At 36.2% G+C, this 25,599-nt stretch overlaps 1 protein-coding gene across 8 annotated transcripts in view; it reads left to right on the forward strand.

Annotated features, from left to right (window-relative positions):
• The window catches only part of CLYBL (citramalyl-CoA lyase), a 339,893-nt gene that overhangs the window by 283,992 nt on the left and 30,302 nt on the right, over nucleotides 1–25,599 (forward strand). For all 8 annotated transcript variants that reach the window (XM_054574338.1, XM_054574334.1, XM_054574340.1 and 5 more), the window contains 4 exons: nucleotides 3,119–3,220; nucleotides 4,989–5,082; nucleotides 6,376–6,543; nucleotides 11,231–11,355. In XM_054574338.1, coding sequence (XP_054430313.1) covers nucleotides 3,119–3,220; nucleotides 4,989–5,082; nucleotides 6,376–6,543; nucleotides 11,231–11,355 — 489 coding nt within the window. The remainder of the gene's footprint in view (nucleotides 1–3,118; nucleotides 3,221–4,988; nucleotides 5,083–6,375; nucleotides 6,544–11,230; nucleotides 11,356–25,599) is intronic.

A 25,599-nucleotide genomic window follows, 5' to 3' on the forward strand; every position in this document is an offset into this window, starting at 1 on the left:
AAGACATGTAAGTGCTGGAAGCATGTAAAGATATGTGGACAGTGGTGATTTTGATGCCACAACTGGGATTACTCTAAGGCTATAGCTGCAATTGCAGCAATATGCTGAGTAGTTGTAATTCCTGAGGAAGCTGCTCACCTTTTTAATAGCAGGTAGATAAGTTGGACCTGTGCTTTCCAATGCCATGGTACCTACCACGCATTGCTACTGAGCACTTGAAATGTGGCAAGTCCAAACTGAGATGCCCTGGAAGTGTAAAATACATACAGGATTTTGAAGATTTTGTAGTCTCCCTACCCCACCCCCAAAAGAATGTAAGTTATCTCGGTAATTTTTATATTGATTGTACTTTTGAATGATACTATATAGGATATATTGTTAATTTTAACATTATTAAAATTAAATTCACCTGTTTCATTTTACTCTTTTAATGGAGCTACTAGAAAATTTAGAATTACACACGTAACTGCCATTATTTTCAGTTGGACAGCTCCGTGTTGGTTCTTGAAGCCTGGTGTTCAAGGACCTATATTTACTTTCTACACTGGAGTTCTCCTCTCCTAGGTCACCCCTCAGAGTCTGGGAGATACTGGTCATACTAGGTTAATATCTTCAAGGGCTTCTAGCCCTTTCGAATGTGTCTTAAGTTGATTGAAATGGAATCTGAAGTTACTGTTCCCTTTTAGTTTCATAGTTAATGCCTATTTATCACCATTATTACCCTCATTTGAAAGGGAGGACCCACCCCAGCCTTGAGCTTCGGCTTCTGTTCGCTGTTTTAAGATCCCTGGATTTGAGGAATGTACCGAAATCTAAATAGGATTTCTAGTTAACAGAAGTCTTTTGGGCTGTTTATTTTTTCCTCTCCGTTTGTATTTGTGTGAAGCATAAAACCCAGAGCCTGATGCACAACTGAAAGATGGGCTTCCTTGTTTTCTTTTGTGTGAGAATCTCTTGCTGGCCTTTTGTCGCTAGTGTGGGTTCTTGTTTGACTGGCACGGCTTATTGGACTATAACAAGCGTGACTCTGCCTCTTTTGTCGTGGGACAATTCTCCCACAAATCCCGAACAGTGTGCATTCTTCCAACACACTATTGGGTGTGCACTGGAATTGAAAGAATTGCTGAGCCCTGCTACTTCATCTCCTCCCCAATTTCTTTGTGATTTTTTTCCCCTTCTTTTCCTCTCCCCCACCCCCCAGTTCCCTCCACCTCACTGAAATGAACACTTTACCAGGCCGGAAACATTTAATCGTCTCCTTTTGAAAAAATTAATTGAAACTTCTCCACTAGTTACCTTTTGTGTGTGTACTTAATGCAATTTTTTAAGAGAGAAGGGGAGGAGGGGAAGGAGGATGGGCTAGAATATTTAATTTTTTAATGCCCCCATTGGCTTAAAAACAAAAGGCATTTGAGATTTTTTCTCACTGAGAACTAGGAATTTATTGCAAAGTACCTACTTTTAAGCTTGATGATTGTAGTTATAACTAATATCACAAAGCACGGAGGCAAATAATGTTGCGAGTTTTTTTTCTAATGAGAAAAAAAATTCCTCTACTGCACGTGTAACACCTACTTTCCAGCTTAAATATGACATAAATTATGTTTCATTTTCATTTACATGGAATACTGTACATTTTGTTCCCTTAAATTGTAGCCTTCTCTTCTTTCTTGCAATTTTGGTTGAGTTATTCCTTTCCTTGCAAAGTTACTAAGGAGGTGATGCTGGTGGTGACAGATGAAGGGAGGGGGCAGTAGGAGTAACTTGAAATAATTCTTCATTACTGAAAGCTGTGATTTATTTTAGCTTAATTGTAAAGTTACTGCAAATTGCTCAAAAGCTTTTTAAAGATCCTAGTGATTAGATTTGGGGGGGGGGGTGGGTACTGCACAGGCAAGGAGGGGGCAGCTAAAAGGGGAAATAACACCTCTAATCCTGCTTCTGGTAAATAGGCTGCCAGCTTTTAAAATGAGTTTCCTTTCTATTAGTTAGAATATTATGCTAAGCCTTAAGCATTAGTTTTTTTATGTTGCCATAGCAGCCCTATTCCTGCAGGGTGGTGACCTGCGATGATTACAGTACAAAGCTTATAGGGTCTTGAAACCCCCTTTGAAGATGAAAAGTCTTTGATGGTTTATATTTATGCAAATCTCTTAGATATGATTTACCCAACTGAGACTGAATGGAGAGATGATTAAAATCCCTTTTCCTTTGATATCCATTAATGGCTGAATATTCCTTAAGTTTAAAATGGATATATATGTTTTCATATTTATTTACAAAAATATCTTTGTCATACCTGGATTTTTTTTTTTTTGGTTTTTTGTTTTATATCTCCTCGAATCTTATTAGATCTAGATAGACTTAATAGATTTACAATTTAGAGTGTAGTGGGGGGTTTTCTTTCCCCTTTTGAAAGGGGGGCGGGGAGATCTGTGCAAGAGCTTTTGTATGTTTCCAGATGATAGATTTTGGAATTTGGGCTACCCCACTGGCAGCACAGAGCTAGCTGTGAACTGGTCTCATGGAAAAAAATTGGCGAGCTTTGGTCTTCAAAGAATTAAACTTCCTTTTTAAGGTCTTTTTAGGTAAGCTAAAAAATTATGAAGAAAAACCTTCTGAACAAAGGGTAATGGTGTAATAATGAATAATATGGATTCCACGTAGAAGGCTGCTGAGCAGTTACACTGATGTCAGTGCTGGGTATGAAACAGAAGCAGAATGGCAGGTAGGGCAGAAGACTGCTTTGTTTTAGGGGCCAACCACCTGCATTTAATGAAGTGAGGGTGAGAGGTCTTAAGAAAATAGGTTTTCAAGGGAAACATTTAAACTCAAGGATCTCTTCTTCCAGTTCTAGCTCCAAGGTCTCAAATTGCTCCTTTAGGGAAAAAAATTATAATATTTGGGGGGTTTTACTATTTAGTTTGGTGGGAACTTTGTTACCTTTTTTCATTGGTCTTTCCTTTTTCTTTTTCTTTTTTTTTAATTCTTTTGTGTGGACTAAAGAGACTGGGATATTACTTCCTCAGGTCAAAGTCTTAAATACTACTTCTATGTCTACATTTCAGTGATTGCACATTTTCCCCCCACTAATCACCTATGACACTTTTGATTTTAGTTTTCAGACAAATTTTCATTCTACTTAAAAGGCCGAAAACTTGAACAACCTATGAATTTAATCCCTTTTGTGGAAACTGCAATGGGTTTGCTCAATTTTAAGGTAAGAATACCCCAATGTAGTATTTTATTACCTACAGAGAACTCTTCTTTTCAATGTTAATACCTACTTAAAATATTTTTCTGAAAAGATTTATAGGCAAAATAAACCTTGAACACAATTTGTTATCTATAATTATCTAAAACTAGGCTGTAAGCATCTTAGAAAAGAAATTGGCTAAGTAGCAAGGAAAAACTTCCCAGTCCTAAATATTTAAATTGTAGATTTCTAGCAATAATTTTAATTAAATAATCACTATGTGAATCTGTGCTTTGACTCATTACATTTATAGATTAAATGTGCATGAAAATTTACTTTGTCAACTTTATGAATTAACTTTCAATTATTCTTTTGTAACAATTGCCTTTTATTGGGAAATTTTCTGGTCTCTTTGTAGCAACATACCCATGATTTCTAGTTGAGAAGATTACTATTTGTTAGCATATACCAATAATTTGTAGTATATTATTTCAATTTACCATGTTAGAACATAAAATATTTCCTAATACACATTCAGAAAGATTATCTGAGCCAAGTGTTTTCTAGCATTGTATGGTTGTGTTGAACTAGTTGCCTTAATAAAAAAAAATAGCCAGCTTGTAAAAAATAAATCCCTTTAACAGTGGTCATTTAAATTGTTCTCCAAAGTAAGCCTCACATTCCACCTGACTTGTGCACATCAATGTAGCACCCTACCTCATAAAGTGGGAGGAAAGGAATCTCTAAAAACAAAACAACAAAAAGATAGCTGAACTATTCTGGAGAGGTTATATGAGAGCAAATGCTCTAAGAGGAAACTTTGAGACCTATTGGATCATGCAGGAGGGGCAGAGTGCAAATGTTTGGGGAGCTGCTTCAAGCCTCATGATCAAGTGTGTTTACACCACTGCTCACAAATTCTTCCAGCCCATCGTAGAATTCTGGGAACATAATCAAAGCCTATCCCTTAGATGCAGCTAGATTCATATAAAGATTTAATTTTTAGTGTTGTTTCATCTTTCTACCGCATGCTCAGAAGCACTTACAACCCCTCAAATTAATCAGCAGTGTCCTTACCCATTTCTCATGTTTTCCCCACCTACATATATTGGCATGTTGTATCTCCGTCTTTGTAGACTCCCAATTATGCCTACAATGCATGTTATTTATCTTTTTTTTTTCACATAGAAATGTCAAATTTGCTCATTAATACATCTTGGGTGACTTGTTGCATTTTTTTATTTTCCCTCCTGGCATTGTAGATTTTTATATTGTACATCTTTAATCCTAAAATCATTTACTAAGAAATCTTGATCCTAATGCAAACAATCCAGTTAGTAGATTTAAAAATTCTTTCCCCTCTCCTGTGGCTTTATGTTTATGGTTTGAGACTCTTAAAGCAAAAACAAATTTTGGAAAAATACAAATAACTTGTAGTACAATCAATATGAGTTAATTCAAAAGTTTTTCTATGTAGTACAGTCAAAATGAGTTAATTCAAACTTGTCCTATAAATTGCATTAACTACAGTTTGGACATTATACCTATATTAATATACGTTAATAACTGTATCAGTAAAATCCATTTAAGCAAAGCCACTGTATACAACATACTTATCTTGGACACTATTAAATACCTTTCAAAAGGGGTAAATTTGGGCTGCATTTTTAGGACTGCTTTCAGCTAAACTGTGTTCTATTATGAGTTGGATCTTCCTGTTACTGAAATGTATACCATGCTGTTTCATTTGTGCATTACTGTGAAATTTGTTCTGTTCTGCTCTTTTTTACAGGCAGTGTGTGAAGAAGCAGTAAAGACTGGGCCTCAAGTGGGTCTTTTCCTAGATGCTGTGGTTTTTGGAGGAGAAGACTTTCGAGCCAGCATAGGTGTCAAAGACTCGTCTCTATCTCTTTCTCTCTCTTTCTCATTCTTTCTGTGTATATGTGTATATATTTTTCTTTGCCCCTTCACAAACGTGCATTTACATGACAATATATATTTGCCAACCGTTACAATGGTTTCTCAACTGAATGGGCAATAGTTCCTGATAATTTAGGATACTTCATAGTTCTCTTCCTTTTAGAACACATTATTATTTCTATTCATTTATAAAATAACAAATAAAAAGCCTGTTGCAGCCTCAGTCATGTTCAAGAATATATGGCATCTACTTTGTTCATAATAAGTATTATGTGAAGCCTTTCTACTGCTTAAATATTTTGTTTTCACATCAGCTTAAAGGCTATCGAGGCTCCTAACACAAACTTAAAGCAATTTCACATTTGCTTTAATAATAATTTTCTATATGAAATGTAGTATGTAAATATTATTTAAAATAGACTTTCAGTTCCTCCTAAAAGTATATTTCAGAACACTTATTGTTAAATATTTATTGAGATAGTATGCTTGTTTTCACTGATTTTCCTTATCTCTTGGGCACAATGACTGGTCTGAGTGTATGTATAACCAGAGACGGTGAGTGCATCTAGAAAAGAGGCCAAGGCCACAAGTATTTCAGAACCACAGTCCCAGTGGCCTGAAGACAGAAGCTTTCCCTGAGCAAATATAATCAGACACTCCCTCCCACTCCCAAGGTGAAAAAAAAAAGGAATTATTTTAATATCAGTCCTTCCAAGAGAGTGAGTTGGCGATGGTTTAGTGGACACTTTCTGCCTTCTGTTTCCCTAAGTTCTCCATCTAAAACCTGAAGCTGCAGTATTTGGCTCTGAACCTCAGTTATAACAGAGCAACCACAGCACATGAAATTCTGGGCTCAGTGAGAGAAGTTAACCATTTCCTTGAACAGCTGTTTGGCCACCTTTTTGTAGTGCTACCTTTAGACTGGCACTTTCCAAGTAATGGCAAGAAGGAAAAAAATATACCAGGAGTCATTTGTGACCTAGCAAATCATTCATGATTCTAGCTCCTGAGATGGGGAGGGGCCTTTTCTTGACAGACACACAAGAAATTATACTGAAAGATGCCTTGCAAATGTGACACATGAGATTTAACTCTGCCTCCACATACTTCTCTCCTTTTTCATACTTGAATCATCATTTTGCTGGGGGGCAATTCCCAGGAGAACATAGGTGTCTTTACAAACTGAGTTTTTGTAAGAGATGTATGGGTTCAGTTTCCAAAGTTAATGTCTCCTTTTTCTGTCAACATCCCATTTTCAGGTGCAACAAGTAGTAAAGAAACCCAAGATATTCTCTATGCTCGACAAAAGATTGTTGTTGTAGCGAAGGCCTTTGGTCTACAGGCCATAGACCTGGTATACATCGACTTTCAAGATGAAGAGGGGCTTCTCAGGCAGTCCAGAGAAGGAGCTTCAATGGGATTTACTGGTACGATTCTTGATGGTATCTTAGAAAGCAATGTCTAGTTTTGTGAACATTCCAGAATAGAAATTTAACCAGAAATTAATGTTCTTAATATAGCCAGATATTCCACATACCTGTTCCACTGTTTGAAACGTGAAAAAGCCACCCAGGGCATCAGGTTTTTCTTTGGTTCTGCCAATCAGCAAACAGATCACTCATTTTATTTTCTCTTTATATTAGTGACCTTTTTTTTTTTTCTGTCCTCTTAAGTATTTTGTTGAAGTTTTTGCTGACACAAGGCAAGGGATGAGGCTGTTATGAAAGTGTTTTGGGGTGGCCCTGGCCAAGTGGCTCAGTTAGTTGGACCATCATCCCAATGCACCAAGGTTGTAGGTTTGATCCCCAGTCAGGGCACATACAGGAATCAATCAATGAATGCATGAGTAAGTGGAAGAACAGATAGATGTCTTTCTCTCTCGCTCTAAAAAACAAAACAAAAAAACAGAAAAAGAAGTATTTTGGGGTGAACTTCCTTAAGAGTTTGGGTTGATGGGTCAAAGAAAAATTTCTTCAGTAGTCAAAATGTTAATTCATTTCTGAAAAATAAAACCTGGTGATTTTTTAAAAATTTTTTCACCTATTACTAGGTTTTTATTCTTCTTTCTCTTCAAAGCCCCCCTTTTTTCTTTCCCACCTCCCAGTAAGTGTCTGTGCACCTCACAATACCTACAGGCATTGGTGGGCACTGAGATCAGCAGTCCCTCGCAATCTAGTCCTGGAGCGCAGGTGGGTATCTGTTGATTGGTGTGCCTGATCACTCAGGTCTCCAGGAGCCCAGGGAGCAACTGAAAATTGTGTTTTTGCAACAGAAAACTATTTTTTGAGAAACCACAATAGGATTCTATACCCAAACACTTGTCTGCAATTGCATACACACAAGTGCAACCATGGTTAAAAAAAATACTATAAAATCTTTTATTCTTTTTGCTCTTCTACTGCAAGTTCTAAGAATATCATGATCAGAAATATACCCAAATAATAGGGAAAAGAGACAAGCATCCATGTTATCCCTTTGGTAAATATTTTTGAAAAGTGTCCAGTTAGGGGTTACTAAAGAAACATTTAATAAGGTGACTTTAAATTTAAAAGGTATCTTAATGGATGATGATTTAACCCAAAATAAAACTGAAAGGCTTAGGAAACAATTTAAGTGCTTTACTAGAATTAAATAAAGCTCCGACATTTGATTTTGTGTTTTTAACATAAAGAGTTAAAATGTGACACCTCCCCCCACCAAATTGGTTTAATAAATAAATAAATGCAATCTCTTATAGTAGATTAAATTTTTTTTAATCATCTGAACTATTAATAGATCCTCCCTACATTTAATAGTGATTAAGAAAGAAAGAGTCACTGCCTTTTTCTAACAACTGTTTAGGATGTGGTCCAAATGGAAAAGTTGGAGAAAAACTCCATGAAATCTCTCTAACAGACCCCGATGTTGCTGGTCTAAACTGTGTAGCATTGTCTGCTAAGCAACCAGATGTTGCTATGAAATGAGCACTAACACAATAAAAAAATAGAAAAAACTGAATTGATGCAGACCTCTGCTGCCATCATTTAGTATAATCTGGGTGCCCTCAGTTTGCTCTGGGGTAAATTGCTTGCTCCAGAACTTATAAAGGAGTTTGAGAGTTTCTCCAAGATACAGGACTGAATTAAATTGGTCACTAATTCAATCATAGAAGGCAAGTTATTTCAAATCAGATTTAAATTTCTAGACTGTGCCCAACTCGGCGTGAGGAGCTTATGGGCTTGGCACTATTGTTTCTCAACAACAGGGAGTATTAAATCACCCAAAAAATGGAAGGGGGGAAGGGGAAGTACAGAGGGCACAGTGCCCGTTATATATTCACTGAACAAGTCAGTAAAATAGAGAGCTACACTTTATAGCCATCTTGCAATTTTTAGCAAGAAGGTCTTCTTTTTGTCCCAATTATATTTCTCCATGCCAATAAAAGGTAATTAATCTGATAAGATATGAGATTATTTGTAGTATTTTTAAACAACAAATGATTTAGTAAGTATTTTAGGACACTCATGATCTGTTGTCCTAATTATTTGTCATTTAAATGCCATGCCTTGGGCTTTGCACAAGAAGGAAAGAGAGGAAGGAAAGAAGGAAGGGAAGGAAGAAGGCTGGGAGGGAGGGAGGGAGGAGGAAAGGAAGGAAGGAGGGAAAGGAGGAAATAAATACATCTTATCTGAAGCAGGTGGTTGAAAGTTTTAAAATCCAATGAAAGTATTGTGTTATCCATAACACTAATAAGAAACAGTCTACGTTATAAGGATTTTTTGTACTTTTAAAAATTATGTATAATTTTAATGAGTTGTAGTTTTTTAAAAGTTAACCATGCGTGGAACAGTGGGTTATAGATTTTTTCCATAGTCATTGTTTCACAGAGCCACAATCCATGTAGATAGATTTTAAATCACTGCATTGGCTGTATATATAGCTATTAACTTTAGGAATTATTTTTATAAAAATGAAGCAAAAATAAATATTGAAATAAAGCTTTAACAGCCGGCCTAGTCATCACAGTTACTCTAGTATTACATGCTGAGAAGAAAGATTATAAATATGAAACTCTATAGGTTTTCTCCTTTTTTGCAGTCTTTTGTAGAAGACAAAAATGACACCATCATACAGTACCTAAAAGACTTGACAGGTATTGATTTAAAGCATGATATATCAAGTGGTACTGTAAAAAGGATTTCATGGTCATAAATTTTAATGTCTTCCAATTTTGCACCCTCTCAGTAACTTGTCAATAACAACTCTTCTGTACAAAATAGTTGCTTCGCTTCCACATGGCATTAAAGTCTGATGTTCAATTGTTGGGGTATGTAAGGTTCAACAAAAGATAACTTATATGTGGATGTTCATAAATTTCTAAAACCTAATACGTATCTTAAAATTAGCCTCATTACCAAAATATAGGCACTTGCAAGCCATCAGTAGTTTTATTGTATTTTAAATAGTTTATGTTTTGCTCCTCAAATTACAGGATCTGTACCAAGAAGTTATCATGAAATCTGGCTTTTTACACATCATTGTAAATTATGTACATACATTATAAAATTCATGACCAACAGTACAAAATGACTACCAGAACTGACATCCCTTATTAATAATACTGTAACAACTATTAGATTACGTAAATATAATTTCAGCACCTACTATTGAATAAAGCTCTCATTTGTTATCACTGATGTTTTTTGTTCCCAGAAATTATTCATCAAATAATTTAAAGCACCTTTATGTATATAGCGCCTTTATGTATATACTGTTTTATTAGTATGCTGACAGATTAAAAATGAAATAGCAAAATGAGGATGTTTTAAGTATGCCACCATAAGAAAAGACATCACTGTATTTATTCACTTAAACTCTTTTCCATGAAATACTAAAACAATTTTTTTAACAAACATTGTTCTTTTCTCTGTTTGATAGAATAATGGCTGTAACAGGAATTGACCTTTTTTAAAATATCGGGGATATAATTTCTACTGGCTAAATGTTAAAACAACTACTTCAGAAGCAAAGCAAATTGATATGCCAACAAATATATTTAGCAGAATAAATTATCATTAAATGTGCATTCATTTTTAAAGAACTAAATATATCCATAATTTTATTATGTAATAAAATATAACTTCAATACTATTATAACATTAAAATCATGTTTCATTTTATTAATGACCTGATTAGATTCCATTCTTCCCTGATTGTTAAACTGTTTTTTAAAATGACTGTGTGATTTCATAGACTCCTGTGATACTTCATATAGTTTTTATTTAAGATAATTAAACTTCAGGAAGAAGCATAAAGCTTTTTTAAAACTATTACTTCAGAGATAAGATTTCATCTTGGGTATCTAAATATCTATATAAGAGGGAAATATCCGATCTTCATTCTATAAGAAAAAAATGAAAAATCTGGTTATGTCTTTGCATAAACTGTAATTTTTATTTAAACATTTTTAATTGGAGTAATTTAGAGACCACAGTGTTCAAATCTGCCCTCTATTTTACTATACTGGATAAAATATTTTCACTGAAATCTAAATTTCTATCAGTGGTTAGAAATGACATACTATATCTAAAAAAAGAAAAATTATTATTGTGAGACACTATTTTATATTAATATAGTTGTAATAGCTGCTTCTGTAAGCTTTATTACCAACAGATTACTTCAAAGCCAACAGACTACTTTAAAAGAAATCATGGAAGGCAGGATAACAGTATAAAATAAGCCAAAGACAATTTATAAAATTTGAAAGAATTGACATGTAATTTTTTCTGCTTTATTTCAAAATAATCACTCTAATTTGCAGACATTATCCTTTAAAGTTACAGCCAAAGCAGTTATTCAACAAGCCGCTTAGTCAATCCACCTGTAACTCAACATGAGCGACTGTCTGCACCAAGGTGTCATTTCTGTAGGATGGGAAACACAATTACTCCCATTGTCATGTTTGTTCTTACATGGTATTCTGGAAAAGCCTGCCCAACTGCCGTTATTTTCTTTTTAAAATGTTGTAAAATATCGAGTTATTTTGCATACAGTCTTAAGGCATTCAGAAGCCTAGTGTGATTGAGACATTTTATTTGTTGATTTGTGTTTCTGGTGTTATTAATCTTCTCGTAGGTAAGCAGGTGATACACCCTAAACAAATTGCAGTTGTTCAGGAGCAGTTTTCTCCTTCCCCTGAAAAAATTAAATGGGCTGAGGAACTGATCGCTGCCTTTAAAGAACATCAACAACTGGGAAAGGTAAACGTTTTATTAATGCCCTGGATGAAACTGTTATTTATAAAATACCGTGGGGAAGAATGAAAAAACATTAAATGATTTTTTTTTAAATTCATATTCTGGTGGGGAAGGTTTGTATTGGGGGGATAGTATTCATCAGTGAGAAATTCGCCTAATGTAAATTTGCCCTTCCACGTTCCTAAATATTTTACCAACTGGATCTCAAGTCTCTCATTTTATTCTTTTCATAAATTATATTGGCAGCATTTAAGAAAAAAAGAAGTCTGTTTAGTTTTTCTCTATAGACTCTGATACAGCATTTATGAAAAATAATTTTAGATCAAAGCGAGAGCAAGTTGTAATGAAATAAACACAGTTTGATTAAATGGTTCTTGTGGAGAGAAGAAATAAATTTCAAGTTATTTTAGTATTGGAAGGGGAAAGTGCAAAAATCTCCTCCAGTTTAGTCATTTAAGAGTGGAAGATTGTATATGTGCTTGTACCAATTTCTGGACCTGAGATTTGGATAGAATGGAAAGCAAATTAACACTGGAGTACGGTTGTTCCTAATTTAGTGCATCATTGAGCCTCGCGTTTCCTGCTCTGTGGGTTTCTGCTATGTAAATATTGCAGTGGTGATGCGCAATCTGTCTCCACTTTGTGCCAGTAACACTTAAATTAGGTGTCGCCTGAAGGAAGATTTTATGCTAGTTGCAGCATTGTCAGTTAATTATCTTAAAGGTTATTTGCAATAATACCATGTGCCTCTTTTTAAGAGAATGGGGGAAAGTTGCATTTATAAATCTGTCCTAGAGGTAATATCTAAATTCAGCCTTGTCGCTTACATAAGGAGTGTGATTTTGATACCAACCAGGCAGAAGTACTTAGGAGAGAAAGAATGTTCAAACATTTTTAAGGTTCTAAAGGTTAAACAGTCCTCCTTACCAAAAAAAAAAAAAGACAAAACTCATTTTCAGTGGTGAACCAGTGACATCAATGTGACAAGTATCACTTGCATTTTTCACTGGCAGTAAAAACACCTGAAAATCCCAGGTCTTGGGAAGGTAAGTAATAACATTAAATGAGTCACTTCTGCCCTCTCACTGTGAATACCTGCCTTCAATTCCAAGCAGGCATGCATGCTTACCCTCACACACATACAAGATCATCTTTGTACAAACTTGCACTTAAAATCAAAAGGCAGAATCTGTAGTATTGGAAACGTCCCATTTGAATAGCATCCTTTCATTTCATATCAGTAGTGAACAGAAAAACATGCAGTGCATTGAAAAATATTTTTAACTTCACATTGTATTTTATGTTCACTTCTATATCTTGACCCCAAAATCCAGATTCTCAAACGTAGATATTTACCTAGAGAGAAGAGCCATGTGCTGTTTCACTCATATGTGCAAATAACTCCATCCACTCTACTCTGTCCCATGCTTGCCTGCACACACACTCCCTAAATGTTCTACACCTCTGTGTGTACCTTATGCCAGCTGTGGACATGAATGTGATAAATACTTCGTAGTGAAATAATCAATTGAGGAAGGATATGGACCATCAAAACGGCAGACGGAGCAGCGTTCCAGTCTGGGCCAGCCCTTGTGTTACACTGGGTTTCATATTGGATAACATCAAATGGTGCCACTTGGCATTTGTAAGCAGCTAGGGGTATGGGAGAGGTTACCCCAAATTTCAGTAGCCAGCAAATAAAATCCAAACTAGAAGCACACTCTTTAATTGTCATTTTAAGTTCTTGAATGAAGAAAATAACAATAGTTTTTCATTGTATCTTGAAAGTGTTATTCCCAGGGAAAATCGTTTCAGAGTATCCTTGCCTTTTGATGATGGCAACTTAAATGTTAAATTATGAAGTATTTTTTTAAAATAAGAAATGCCCTCTTGATAGAGCATAAGCTTTCACAACGGTGTGGCAGCTTTTCTTAACACCAAACCATAGAAATTAGAGCAGAAGGGAGGCTACTAACTATTAGGTCATTTCTTCCCTGCCCCATTTGTGTAGGTTTGTTTCCTTTCCTCGTGCTTTGTCCAGCAAGGTTTAAATGATTCAAATAATGGGGCTTCCAGTGGGGACATATGGTTATTTTATCCAGTTTGCATGTTGCTTTCACTTTGCCAATAAATTGGCTGGTCATAAAAATTGGGTCTGCAGGTAGGTGACTCTGGGTCTTGAGAGGTCTTGGGGTTTAAATAATGTGGGTTCTGTTTGTAAAGATTTAGTATAAATAGGTTGCTCAGTTGTATGAAGTATTGCTTCCAACAAACATCTAATCTGTTTTTTTTCAAATGTGAATCAGTGATGAAAACATACACCCTCGGTCACTTTGTCCAAAGCACAGATGACTCTCTCAGTGATAAAAAGCTGATGGTTTGTGTCCCAGTGAGACACAAATTTCTAAAAGACTTTTTTCCCCTCTGATGAAAAATTTCATTGGAGAAATGTTTTAGAATAGAAATGACCCAAGAAGGGAAAATTACATATTTTTACTTTTCCTACTTCTTGCTCCCATCTTAAATTATATTCTTCCCTAAGGCCAAATTTTTAGCTGAAGTGTACAGTTAATGCTGGGTAATTTGTTTTCTATTGTAATAATAATTATTATTGTAATATAGCTTTAATAATTATTATTCAAAAATAAAAGTTCTACCTTTTTTCCTTTTCTCTCCCAATAACAATATTCATGGGAATACTTAGATTATGAGACGATAAATTATTAGGGTTCAGTCTTTGGTATCATATGAATTTTTTGTTTTATTTTAATTAGAAGTCCTAAGGAAAGAAAGTTTGATGCCCTTATCCTAATGTCAGATGACAACACTTTACATTAAATCATCATAATCTGCTCGTATAACCTGTCACTGTTTCGCAGATAATGATACTTATGACTCCTTTAAGAATTTTGCCTGGTAAAATAGTCCCCACTAATAACTAGGCTATAAGTTGACATTAAGGACTGAGGTCATCTTCTCCTGTTAAACCTGTTGAAAAATGTCTAAACATTCCACATACTCTCTGTTCCTATTTTAATTCCGATAAACTAAAATATTTCTAAGTAGCTGACATCGGTTGTAGGTATATACCCACAATATTAATCAAATTTGATTCTTTCTTCCATCCTCTCAGAAAAATACATTTTGAAATGCAAGCTACATGTCATTAATTATTTTAGCTTCAAATTATTTGATTAAATATTTTAGCCAGGATAAGTCACTACCATGTAACTTGTTTTAAATTTATAAAGGATTTTCTTGAAAGTTAATTTTATTTTTATATCATTTTTTCATAATAGTGTTGATTCCAATAATATTTGAAAATTTTCCATTAGCTGAATTTTATATTGTCTATTTAAAAATATAATTTTAACAGTTTTTAAAATTTTTATTAAATGTATTGGGGTGACATTGTTTAATAGGATCATACAGGTTTCAAGTGTACATCTGTGTATATTGTTAATAGTTTATTAACTAAGAAGTGTATGTAGTATGAAAATTGGATCAGTGAAATGAAAATATCTCAAGCAAATAATTAGTTGATATTAGTTGATATTAGTGGAAATTATAATTTGTTTATAAATAAATACATATACATACATTCATATTTGTATGATACTGTATATTTTTTCATGTCTATATTATAAATTCAGTGCTCAATTTTTTCTTTTTCCATATTCATACTTCTTGGGCAAAAATGATAGCTAAAGGAAACAGTTGCTTTTCAAAAATGATTGATAATCCCAAGAAATCTTAATATAAGAATTTACTATTTCTTTCCAAATGGAGGCTCTAACAGGAAGATGTGAAAGAATAACAAAATATACTACATGTGACCGATTTTTAAAGGTACTTTGCTATAATATTCATATATCTGCAGTGTCTGCCTGCAAATATGGCTTTGCTTCATTTTTCAGTTTTCCAAGCATTCTGGTTTATTGATATCATTGCCTTGTGTGCTTTATTTTGTTTCAGAAAGATTTCGTTTAACTTTTTCAAGATTTTTTGTTTGTTACAGCTTCACAAGCTGACTAAAAAACAAGGAAGGGCAAGTGTTAATCTTTAAAATCTAGGTTCAGTTAACAACTATAAAGGTTAAAAACAAGGTCACTAACTTGATATAACGACTGTAAATAATACACATAACTGAAACATTCTAATTTCACTAGAACGAGCAATGCTGCAAATTGTTTGTATTCATAAGCAAATCCTGTACTGGAATGTAAATTAGGAATTTATATCTTAATAAAGAAAGAAAAAAAAGTTTTTTTCCCTCATGTAAGTTTTTCATCTAGAAAATTGCAAAGAATACCCCCCACACACACACCCCAATATTGAGAGCAAATTATTTTCATAGGTTATCTCATTGCAGCTCACACACCTTTCATTTGTGTTTCTAAATGCAGAGCTTTATGAAAGAAATACTGTTTGATCCAAGGGGACTTCTAAAAGGCTCCCTGAGAGAACTCAGAGGTCTCTCTAGCCAAAAATATTGTTTCTGCTTATTCAAGTGCCAGAAATCCCACTGCCAGCCTTTCACGCAGATCAAATAAACCATCTACAGATTTGGTTGTTGTCTTTGTCAACAGAAAGGGTTGATTCCACTAACAGACAATAATGTATCTTCCTACACCCATGCTTCCAACCACCCACAGCCTTTCTCCCCTTTATTTGTAAGAAGGAATACTAATATCTAATGGAATAATTTCTAGTTAACAAAAAAAAAAAGAAGATGAAGGAACATAACTGTACTTTTGAGATTCTTATTCATTACATTTCTCCGTTTATTTTCCTGTTTCTTTAATATTTTTAGAACTACTAATATATGCCATAATTTTTATTTTAAAAAGTCAAATTCTTAGAAAAGCTGAGAATCTACCAATGATGACCTTAAGGTTGATTTGATTAACAACAAATTGCAGATTTCTAAACATTTACAACAAAGTGATACAACTCTAGTGCTGATCATAGTCTATTTCACATAGTTTTAGTGGCAAGTGGCTGGTTTAGTATTAGAGGATAAGAGATTTTTGTATGTAGGTTAAATCTGATGAGTTTTAAAGTTGTTTGCTCCATCCTTAATTTATAACATTCTTTTTTTAATTTTTATTTTAATTTATTTTTTCAAATAACATTAAGTATATTTTAAGAAAAATAATTTTTTCATGTTTAAATTTTTGAGGATTTTTTTTTTTTTTTTTTTTTTTTTTGCTCAGCTTCAATTAAAAAGAGTAGACCTTTTAGTTGGATATCTCAGAAATTTTCTAGTCAGGTCCCTTCAGTTTGCAGCTTAATACACCAAGACCCAACAAGAATTTGGAAGTTGCTTGAGGTCATTCACAGCCAAGGTGATAATAGAGTCCCAACCAAAATTCTGGGCTCACTTTATACAGATATGAACATAACATAAATGCAGTTTCACTTTGGTCACAGAGAATCCCACGTTAATAACCAAAACTAGATAGAACCTTAAAAGTAGTTGGTCACAAATAAAATGTGAATTTGGTTAGTTCAGATTAGCATCTTTTTCTTAGTCTTACACTTTTCCTTGGTGGGGGGGAGCATGAGCAGAAACTGATGAGGCAAGAAAGAATGCAGTATCTGTGTGCCTTCCCAGCCACTATTTTACCCATCGCCCCCTCCCTCACAGTTCTGTCCTGTACTTCTCTACCCGCTCTACCCCCAGAAAGACTTCTTAGCTCTGATCACTGCAAACCCCATTCTCTTTTATTAGTCATCATTCCTTCAGTCTCCCAAGGCAGACTAGGATCCTTTGGCAAAGAGGCAGTATCTAGCTAGTCCTGACCTCAGTTCCATCTTCCTCAAAGGACACGTTCCCAAAGTCACATTCTCAGTTACATCTGTGGTTTCAAAAACATGCCATGGCTTTCAAAGTCTTTAATAGCAAGATCTGAATAAGGTCCCTGAAAGGATGGTTTTATTCCTTGGACATCTTTCTCTTCACTTTACAGTATTTCCCTCTTAGTATGTATGGCTCTCTATGTGTATTTCTGTGTATGTCTCCTGTTCCTCCCTTGTCTTCTGCTCCAAGAATTCTTGTTTCTTCTTTTTCTTAATATTTTTCTTTCTCAAGACATCATCTCTATACCCCACCACCATCCCTTGCCTTCTCTCCTTTAAGTGATTTTAATATAGAAAATCAGAGCATTCTTTTAATTTTTGTTGTATTTATTAAAGAATTTTTAAATTCTTTTTTTGTATTAAAGGCAGATACATGAAATTTTATTTTATTAAAATATATAAATATTTTCTATAATTCAATTCTTTTTTTTCCATTTTTGGTTAGTGGACTTCAATGAAAAAAAATGGGGGTATTTCTTACCACTACCCTAGAGAGCAAAGAATTCTCTCTCCTGTAACTTACCTCCCTGCAGCATCCTGGACAAAATAGGAACATGATGTAGAGTTAGTAAATACTATTTAGCTAACTGGTTTCTAAATTTCAGTGTTAAAAATTATTTGTTGTACTTTTATTTATTAATTAGAGAGAAACATCAATTTGTTGTTCCACTTATTGATGCATTCCTTGGTTGATTCTTGTATGTGCACTGACTGGGGATCGAACCCACAACTTTGGCATATAGGGATGAAACTCTAACCAAATGATCCTCCCAGCCAGGGATCATTGTAGCTTTAATCAGTATATATGATGCTGACCTTTTGCTTCCTTCTAGAAAAATGGAAAGAAAAAAATTTCACCACTTATTCCATCAGTTATCGTTGTCAGTTAGTTATATATTAGTAAATCCTTTAAAGTGGCTTCTAGTTAATATTTGTCCATTTATATGTGTTTTCCCAAGAAAGAATAAGTCTAGAGTATATAAAATAGAAGTTAACATTATTGGTCTTAGCTGCAAGCTGCTAAAAATGGCCTTCATTCTGTGCTTTTCTCATAGGCAATACCAGCTTAAATTTGACATGAAATATTCTAAATTAAATAAAAATATTTACACATTTATCTCAGTGTTAAAAATATTTGCAGACAAGATTTCTACATTCAAAAAAACAATCTGGAAGGGAGGTGATAGTTTCAAAACTCTAGATAATGACTAAAAATCAATGAATTATACACACTTAACAATGGGTAAATTTTATAGTATGTGAATTATACCTCAGTAAACCTATAAAAAAAAAAAACAGAGAATTAAGCACAATGTCTAATTTGCTAGCAAATATGGGAACTCCTTTAGATTTTGCAACATGCTTATAAATCCAATTGTTTCACCTCAGTAGGTAGGTTTCTACATGGCGAACTTGGCTTGATTTTTCCAGATTTCTTTATCAAAAGATATTTAAAACAAAGACTTGTCTATTTTTGTCTGATCACTCTGCCTGAAAAAATTTAAAGATAAATCTTGCTGCTACATTCCTTGACCCTTGAGAAGAATTTTAAAAATAGAAGGCATGTTTGGTCTTCCTTATCCATTTCTGAAGTAAGGATGGCTCTGGCCCACTGAGATCCTCCCTCTGGGCAGTAGATGACTCTGGACTGGTCACATATTAAGATAATTGACCCAAACATTCACCTCAACTCTCCTTCCTACTGTTCATCCACCTTCACCTGCCTTGCCAAATTCATTTTGCAAACCTTCTACTGCTTCTTTTTTTTCCCCTCCCACTACCTAAAACTGTTGGCAAAGCCCCAAAGTAATCTTAACTAATGTACAGTACTGTTTCTGTTTTCTGTGTAGAGTTAAAGCTAAATCATTCCTTTTTAAAAAGCAAAATGTTAATGATGTCTACTGATTTTACATCTACTCAATAGCCACAATCCAAGGAATTTCCTCCTTTTTTACAAACCAATCGAGCTTTTATCTTTACTAGGACTTCCTTATCCTGTCTGTCCTTCCTTCCATTACCTCCTCCAGCAAAAGTGATGCTCCCAATTTCAGACCACTTGCATTTGATTAGTAGCTCCTCCAGCTGATATTCTAAATTTTAAAACTCTATTAAGTACATTGTTTTCAAATACTGATGCTGTGTCAAATATATAGGACCTCCAAGTCCAGAGTCTAGCTTCTTAACAGGACGAATCAGTCTGATTTATAAGAGTTTGGAGGGGCCCTAGCTGGGTAGCTCAGTTGGTTATAGCATTGACCTAATACACCAAGGTTGTGAGTTCAATTCTTGGTCAGGTCACATATAAGAATAATCCAATAAATGAATAAATAAGTGGAACAACAAACCCACGTTTCTCTCTCTCTTTCCTCCCCACCTCCCCCTACTTTGTCTCTCTCTAAAATCAATCAATAAATTCTTTTTAAGAAAAGAGATTAGCCCTGGCTGGTATGGCTTAGAGGTTGAGTGCCAACCTGCAAACAGAAAGATTGCTGGGGCAATTCCCAGTCAAGGCACATGCCTGGGTTGCGGACCAGGTCCCCAGTTGGGGATGAAGAAGAGGAAGCCAATTGATGTTTCTCTCACACATCAATGTTTGTCTCCCTCTATTCATCCTTTCCCTCTCTCAAATAAATACAGGCATACATACATACATACATACATACATACAATCTTCAAAAAGAGTTTAGAGGGGATAGAAAGCTTTAGGCATGAGTTGGCCTCTCCTCATTGCATCTTCAAGAACAAAGATGTCTCTCAGAACCCTTAAAGCTACTCTGAAATCAAAATCCTGTTATGACTCAAACATTCTGTCTCTCACTAGGCCTTTCTGTGATAAATGGCATTAAATCATCTCTCGCTAACAATAGCAGTAGCTGTAATTGCAGGAATAGTGTAGCAGTGATTGTGGTGGTGGTAACAACAATCAGGTAGAGATGATAGCGTCGGTGGTGGTAGTGTCAGCCTCAGCAAGGACATGGTCACAGCAGTGGTGACAGTAATGACAGTGGTGGTAGTAGCTGCAGTTTCCATGTACTGAGAGCCTGTTTGTGACAGGCCACTGCATACATGTTTTTATTTAATGCTCACAATAACTCTACAAGGGAGGTATTTTCAACCCTATTGTACAGATGAAGCAACTGAGGCTCAAAAAAGTAACATCATTTGCTGTGGATCACACACAACAAAAGGAAGAGCCTGGATTCAAATTCAGGTATAGCTGACCCAAAAGCCCAGTTTCCTAACTGCTGCATCAAGGTGCCTCAGATGGGAGAACCCAGGGAAGCAAGTCCCTTTCTCTCCATGTATCTTTGTCTCATGCTGCAGCTACTAAATACCACCTCAAAATGTGCCCATCCTGGAGAGTTGCCTATTTTGCTTTGTTGGAAAGTCAGAGGGGCTGCTTGGCCAGGTCATCCCTGATGGCCACTCAGGCCAGTACTGATCTGACAGGTGGAACTTTGCTGGACCCATACAGGGCATTCCATTCCATTCTCCATGGATGGTTCTGTCCTCCTTTTAAAGCCAGAGAGCTGCAAGGGGAAAAGGGTGATAGGGATAAATAAGGAGCTTCTTCAGACTTTTCTACCTTTCAGAACTTGGAATACGAATCCAATAGCCTGCATAGGAAGCAGGATCCCTCACATCTCATACCCGCTCTGAGGCTGTGCTCTGAGGCAGGGACTGAAAGGACCTTCCCGAACAGTTCAACAGGCCCGATTTGTCATTGCATTCCCCAATCAGTATGAAACTAACTCCCTTCAGATATTCCAACTGTTTCATGATTTATTTAAAAGGCTTCCCCATCAGAAGCCATGAAATGTCATCTGTCAGAATTACAGTGCTAGTAGTAATGAGAGATTAGCCCAAGGTGAGTTGTTGTCCATGTTGAAGGACTTCAGTCAAACTTTTAGGAATGGCACATAGAGACACATTGGTATCTATAAAGTCTCTGGCCATAGATGTAAATGGTATTGAATTTTAATTCAGAACATTATTAAAATACCTATCAAATTACCACTACAATCTAAAGTGTTAAAAAATGTTCTCTACGTCCTAAGTCTTCAATACTATTTTACTCTTTTAATGACAATTTTAAAAGATGTTTATTCATAAAACAAAGGGTACTGATATTCAAAAACATATATAAGGATGAAATGTCACAGTCTTTCATCCTTCCCATAAATGTTTTGGGTTTTCTTTTTCAGGACCTAAAATGTCATTCATACATTTAATATGAGGTTTTCCCTCACTGAAAATGTCCTTTGGTATCTTTTATATCAAAATAATTACAATAAGAGCTTTCAAATGGAAACTCAGGGTAGAAGCATGTTATATTTTAGTAGTTTCCAAATTCAGTTATTAAAATTGTGTTTTCATATATTTACTTATCTGCACCTTACCTATATATCATTTTTTTCAGCCCCATCTTAAGTAATGGTATCTCTGAAATAGCTATTTACATACATTAGGTATTTTTTTATATATGACATCAAAATAAGATTTTAAAATATATAGTATACTCTATATAGAACAAATATATATTAAAATTTTTATATAACCATCACAGGTACCACAGTTAACAGCCATACTTTGGGATATATAGATTAGTGGGAAGAGTTTGAGATTTGGGATAAAGAGCCTTAGATTCGAATCCTCTCTTTCTCATATTAGTAAGTTCCTTTAAAAAGATTAATAGTGAACCACAGTGTTTGTATCTGCTATTCAGAAATAACCATGCCTTCCCTACTACAAGTAAGAAAATGTCTTCGAAAATATTTTTTTTAAAGTGTAAGATACTATCAGATGAAAACTCTTTTCTTTTTTTTGGTAGTAAGTCTTCATAATAAGATTGCACTCTTCCAGTTTTTAGTTTGAAAACAAATATCCTAGGGCTTACTAAAGGCTATAGTTAGAGTATAAACCATAGTTGCTCCTCAAAGAAGAATGGACATCGTTCACCTACCCTCTCCTGGCACCCAGAGAGCCACCCGGTGGCGGCAGGGGGTGGGGGTGGTCAATCCATTCATGATGATCAAACTCAGATGCAATGCTGAGCTGGGTCAGGCCAGCTCTTAGCTTTTCCAATGTTGGGTCCCTGGACCACCTCTGACAGAGGAAAAGTGCCCAGAATAAAGGAAAGTAAAGAGGTGGTTTAACTTCCTCTCCTCGGGATCCAGGAGGAGCAAGACTAGGGCCCACCAGGGCAGGCAGCAAAAACAGAGGGATTCCAGTGAGTTCCAGGCCTGCTTCATCAAGCAGAAACTAAGTCTCATGTGCTTTGTTGTAAAGTCAAGCAGCTGATGAGTAGTAGAACCAATATTTTAAAATGTTGTTTGTCTTCCAGATCGCTTTAATTTGGGCTAGTTTAGGCTCCCTTTCCTTGGGCCCTAGAGTAATCTCTTCATCCATAGAGCCATAGAAAGATCCAGTATCTCATACTGTAGTCCTTCATTTTGCCTGATCTATTGAGTCACTGCTGACCAGAAACACAAGGGGCTCTTGAGGAACAGAGAGAAAGCCATCCCCACTCTCAGTCTTAATGTGCTGTTTCCAGTTCCCCCATGCCTCTCTTGACCATTTGGCGTCCCTGAGCTTCTAAACCTGACTTTAAAAGTACCTATTCCTGGATTTCCAGTCAAGATAGAGGTATAGGTAAATGCAGCTCACCTCCTTGCACAACCACAGCATAATTACAACTAAAATATAGGATAAACATCACTCAGAACCATCAGAAAATTGAGCTGTATAGAAGTCTGACAACTAAGGAATTAAAGAAACCACATTCATCTAGATGAGGAGGGATGGAGACATGGGACCAGGTGGTCTAAAACCCATGTGTAGTGAATATAAAATGCAGAGATATCTCAGGAGCAAGGGATCCCACCCTCACACCAGACCACCCAGCCCAAGGTTCCAGTCCCAGGAAGATAAGTCCCCAAAACTTCTGGCAATTATAACCAGTGGGGGCTGGATTAGGAAGAAACTGAGATTCTCAGGCCTCTCCTCTTAACGAGCCTTGTACCACACACAGAGTTATTCAGACCCACTCCTTTTGGGCTCTAGAATGAGGGCAGCAACTTGAAGGGCACCAGTGGCATAAATGGAGGAACTGAAGTGCCTGGCATCAGGGCAAGAGCCTGGGGACAGCTTCCACCCATACAGAACTGCAGACCTTTTCTGAGCCCTCCCCAAAAATAGAGCCACAGTGCAGCGGTACCATATCTGAATCTCCATCAACATGGCTCACATAGTAAGCCCTGCCCTGATGATTTCCTAAGGGTCTACCCCATCCAACTTAAAAGCCTGCCAAAGCAACCCTCCCACCTTGGTAACAGTGGCTTTCCCATAAGAATGGCTGGGCTAGGCACAGGATTCAGACTTTTCCAAGTCCATTCAAACAAGCGACAGCTGAGCTCAGTCCCCTTACCTCTCACTGACTGGCCCCAGGTCCAGCAGTAGCAGCTGCCATCTGCAGATCACTTTAGAGCTTACACCATGGGGCCCCAGACAGAGCATAGGTGGAGGCTGACCTTGGCCTGCATCAATTCCCCCCCCAGCGCCTGTGCACCCAGTGGACAGTTACAGACCATATGAGCACCACCCAACCACTTCCGCAAGTCATGGAGGAAAGTGGTTGTTGTCCAGGGATCACAGCGAGTCCTACCAGCTGTCTGGACTGGGTAAATCCCTCCCATTAACTTCCTGATAGCAATCAAGACTCATCTACAAAAGAAGGGAGTACTAAGCCCACATGGAGGGATCACCTCAAGTACACAGCTTGGGAGATAAGGGAGGCTGTGCCACTGGACCCTACAGGATACCTACTGCAATAGTCCACGCTACCAAGACACAGAGTCAAAGAAGGTCTACTTAATACATAGAAACAAACACAAGGAGGCTGCCAAAATGAAGAGACAAAGAAACATCCCAAATGTTCCAGATAAGATCAAAACTCCAGGAAAAGAACTAAACAAAGCACAGATAAGCAATCTATCAGGTGCAGAGTTCAAAACACGGGTTATAAGGATGCTCAGGGAACTCATTGTGTCCTTCAACAACATAAAAAAGATGCAGGCAGAAATGAAGGATATACTAACTGAAATAAAGAACAATTTACAGAGAATTAACAGCAGAGTAGATGAAGTCAAGAATTAAATCAATGATATAAGGCAGAAAAAGACATCCAATCAGTACAGGAGGAGAAAAGAATCCACAATATCAAGGATAGCCCTGGCTGGTGTGGCTCAGTGGATTCAGCACTGGCCTGCGACTGAAAGGTCACCAGTTCACTTCCCAGTCACAGCACATACCTGGGTTGTAGGCCAGGTCCTCAGTAGGGGACAAGTGAGAGGCAACTGTTTCTAACAATGATGTTTGTCTCCTTCCCTTCTCCCTCTTTAAAAATAAATAAATAAAATCTTTTTTAAAAAATCGAGGATAGTGTAAGGAGCCTCTGGGACATCCTCAAACGTTCCAACATTTACATCATGAGGGTGCCAAAAGGAGGAGAGAAAGAGCAAGAAATTGGAAAACTTTTTGAAAAAATAATAAAAGAAAACGTCCCTGATTTGGTGAAGGAAATAGACATACAACTCTAGGCAGCACAGAGAGTCCCAAACAAGATGGACCCAAAGGGGACCACACAAAGACACATCATAATTAAAATGCCAAAAGCTAAAGAGAAAATCATTTTTTCTCCTTTCATTTGTTTTTTTATTTTATAAATTAAAAAAAATTAAATCATGTTTATTCTATTACAGTTGTCTCAATTTTTCCCCCTTTGCCCTCCTCCACCCATCCTATCCCCCTCCCGGCTCCTACAGTTAATTCCCACACTCTTGTCCATGTCCATGGGTCACTCATACATGTTCTTTGTCTAGTCCCTTCCCCTTCTTTCCACCATTGCCCTCTTTCCCATCCCCTCTGGTCACTTTCAGTTGGCTCCATGTTTCCATGCCTGTGGTTTATTTTGTTCATTGGTTTATTTTGTTGAAAAGATTCCACTTACAGGTAAGATTGTATGGTATTTGTCTTTCACCAACTGGCTAATTTCACTTAACATAATATTCTCCAGTTCCATCCATATTGTCACAAAAGGTAGGAGCAGTTCCTTCTTTCTTTGTTTTTAAGTGTAGGTTGATTCTTTTTCTTTTTCTTTTTTTATTGTTCAAACACATTTGTCTCCATTTTCCCACCACCACTTTCCCATACCCCACGGACCCTCATCACTCTCCCTCAATCCTTAACCACTTTGGCTTTGTCCATGGGTCCTTTATACATGTTCCATGGTTTGACCCTTCCCCTTCCTTTCACCGTTACCCTCCTCCCTCCTTCACTCTCGATACTGTTTTGTTTTTTTTTTTTTAATGTTGCTGGTTATATTTT

This window comes from Pteronotus mesoamericanus, unplaced genomic scaffold, assembly GCF_021234165.1.
Source record: "Pteronotus mesoamericanus isolate MK-2021 breed Mesoamerican mustached bat unplaced genomic scaffold, CSHL_Meso_final contig_26, whole genome shotgun sequence".
Taxonomy (NCBI): domain Eukaryota; kingdom Metazoa; phylum Chordata; class Mammalia; order Chiroptera; family Mormoopidae; genus Pteronotus; species Pteronotus mesoamericanus.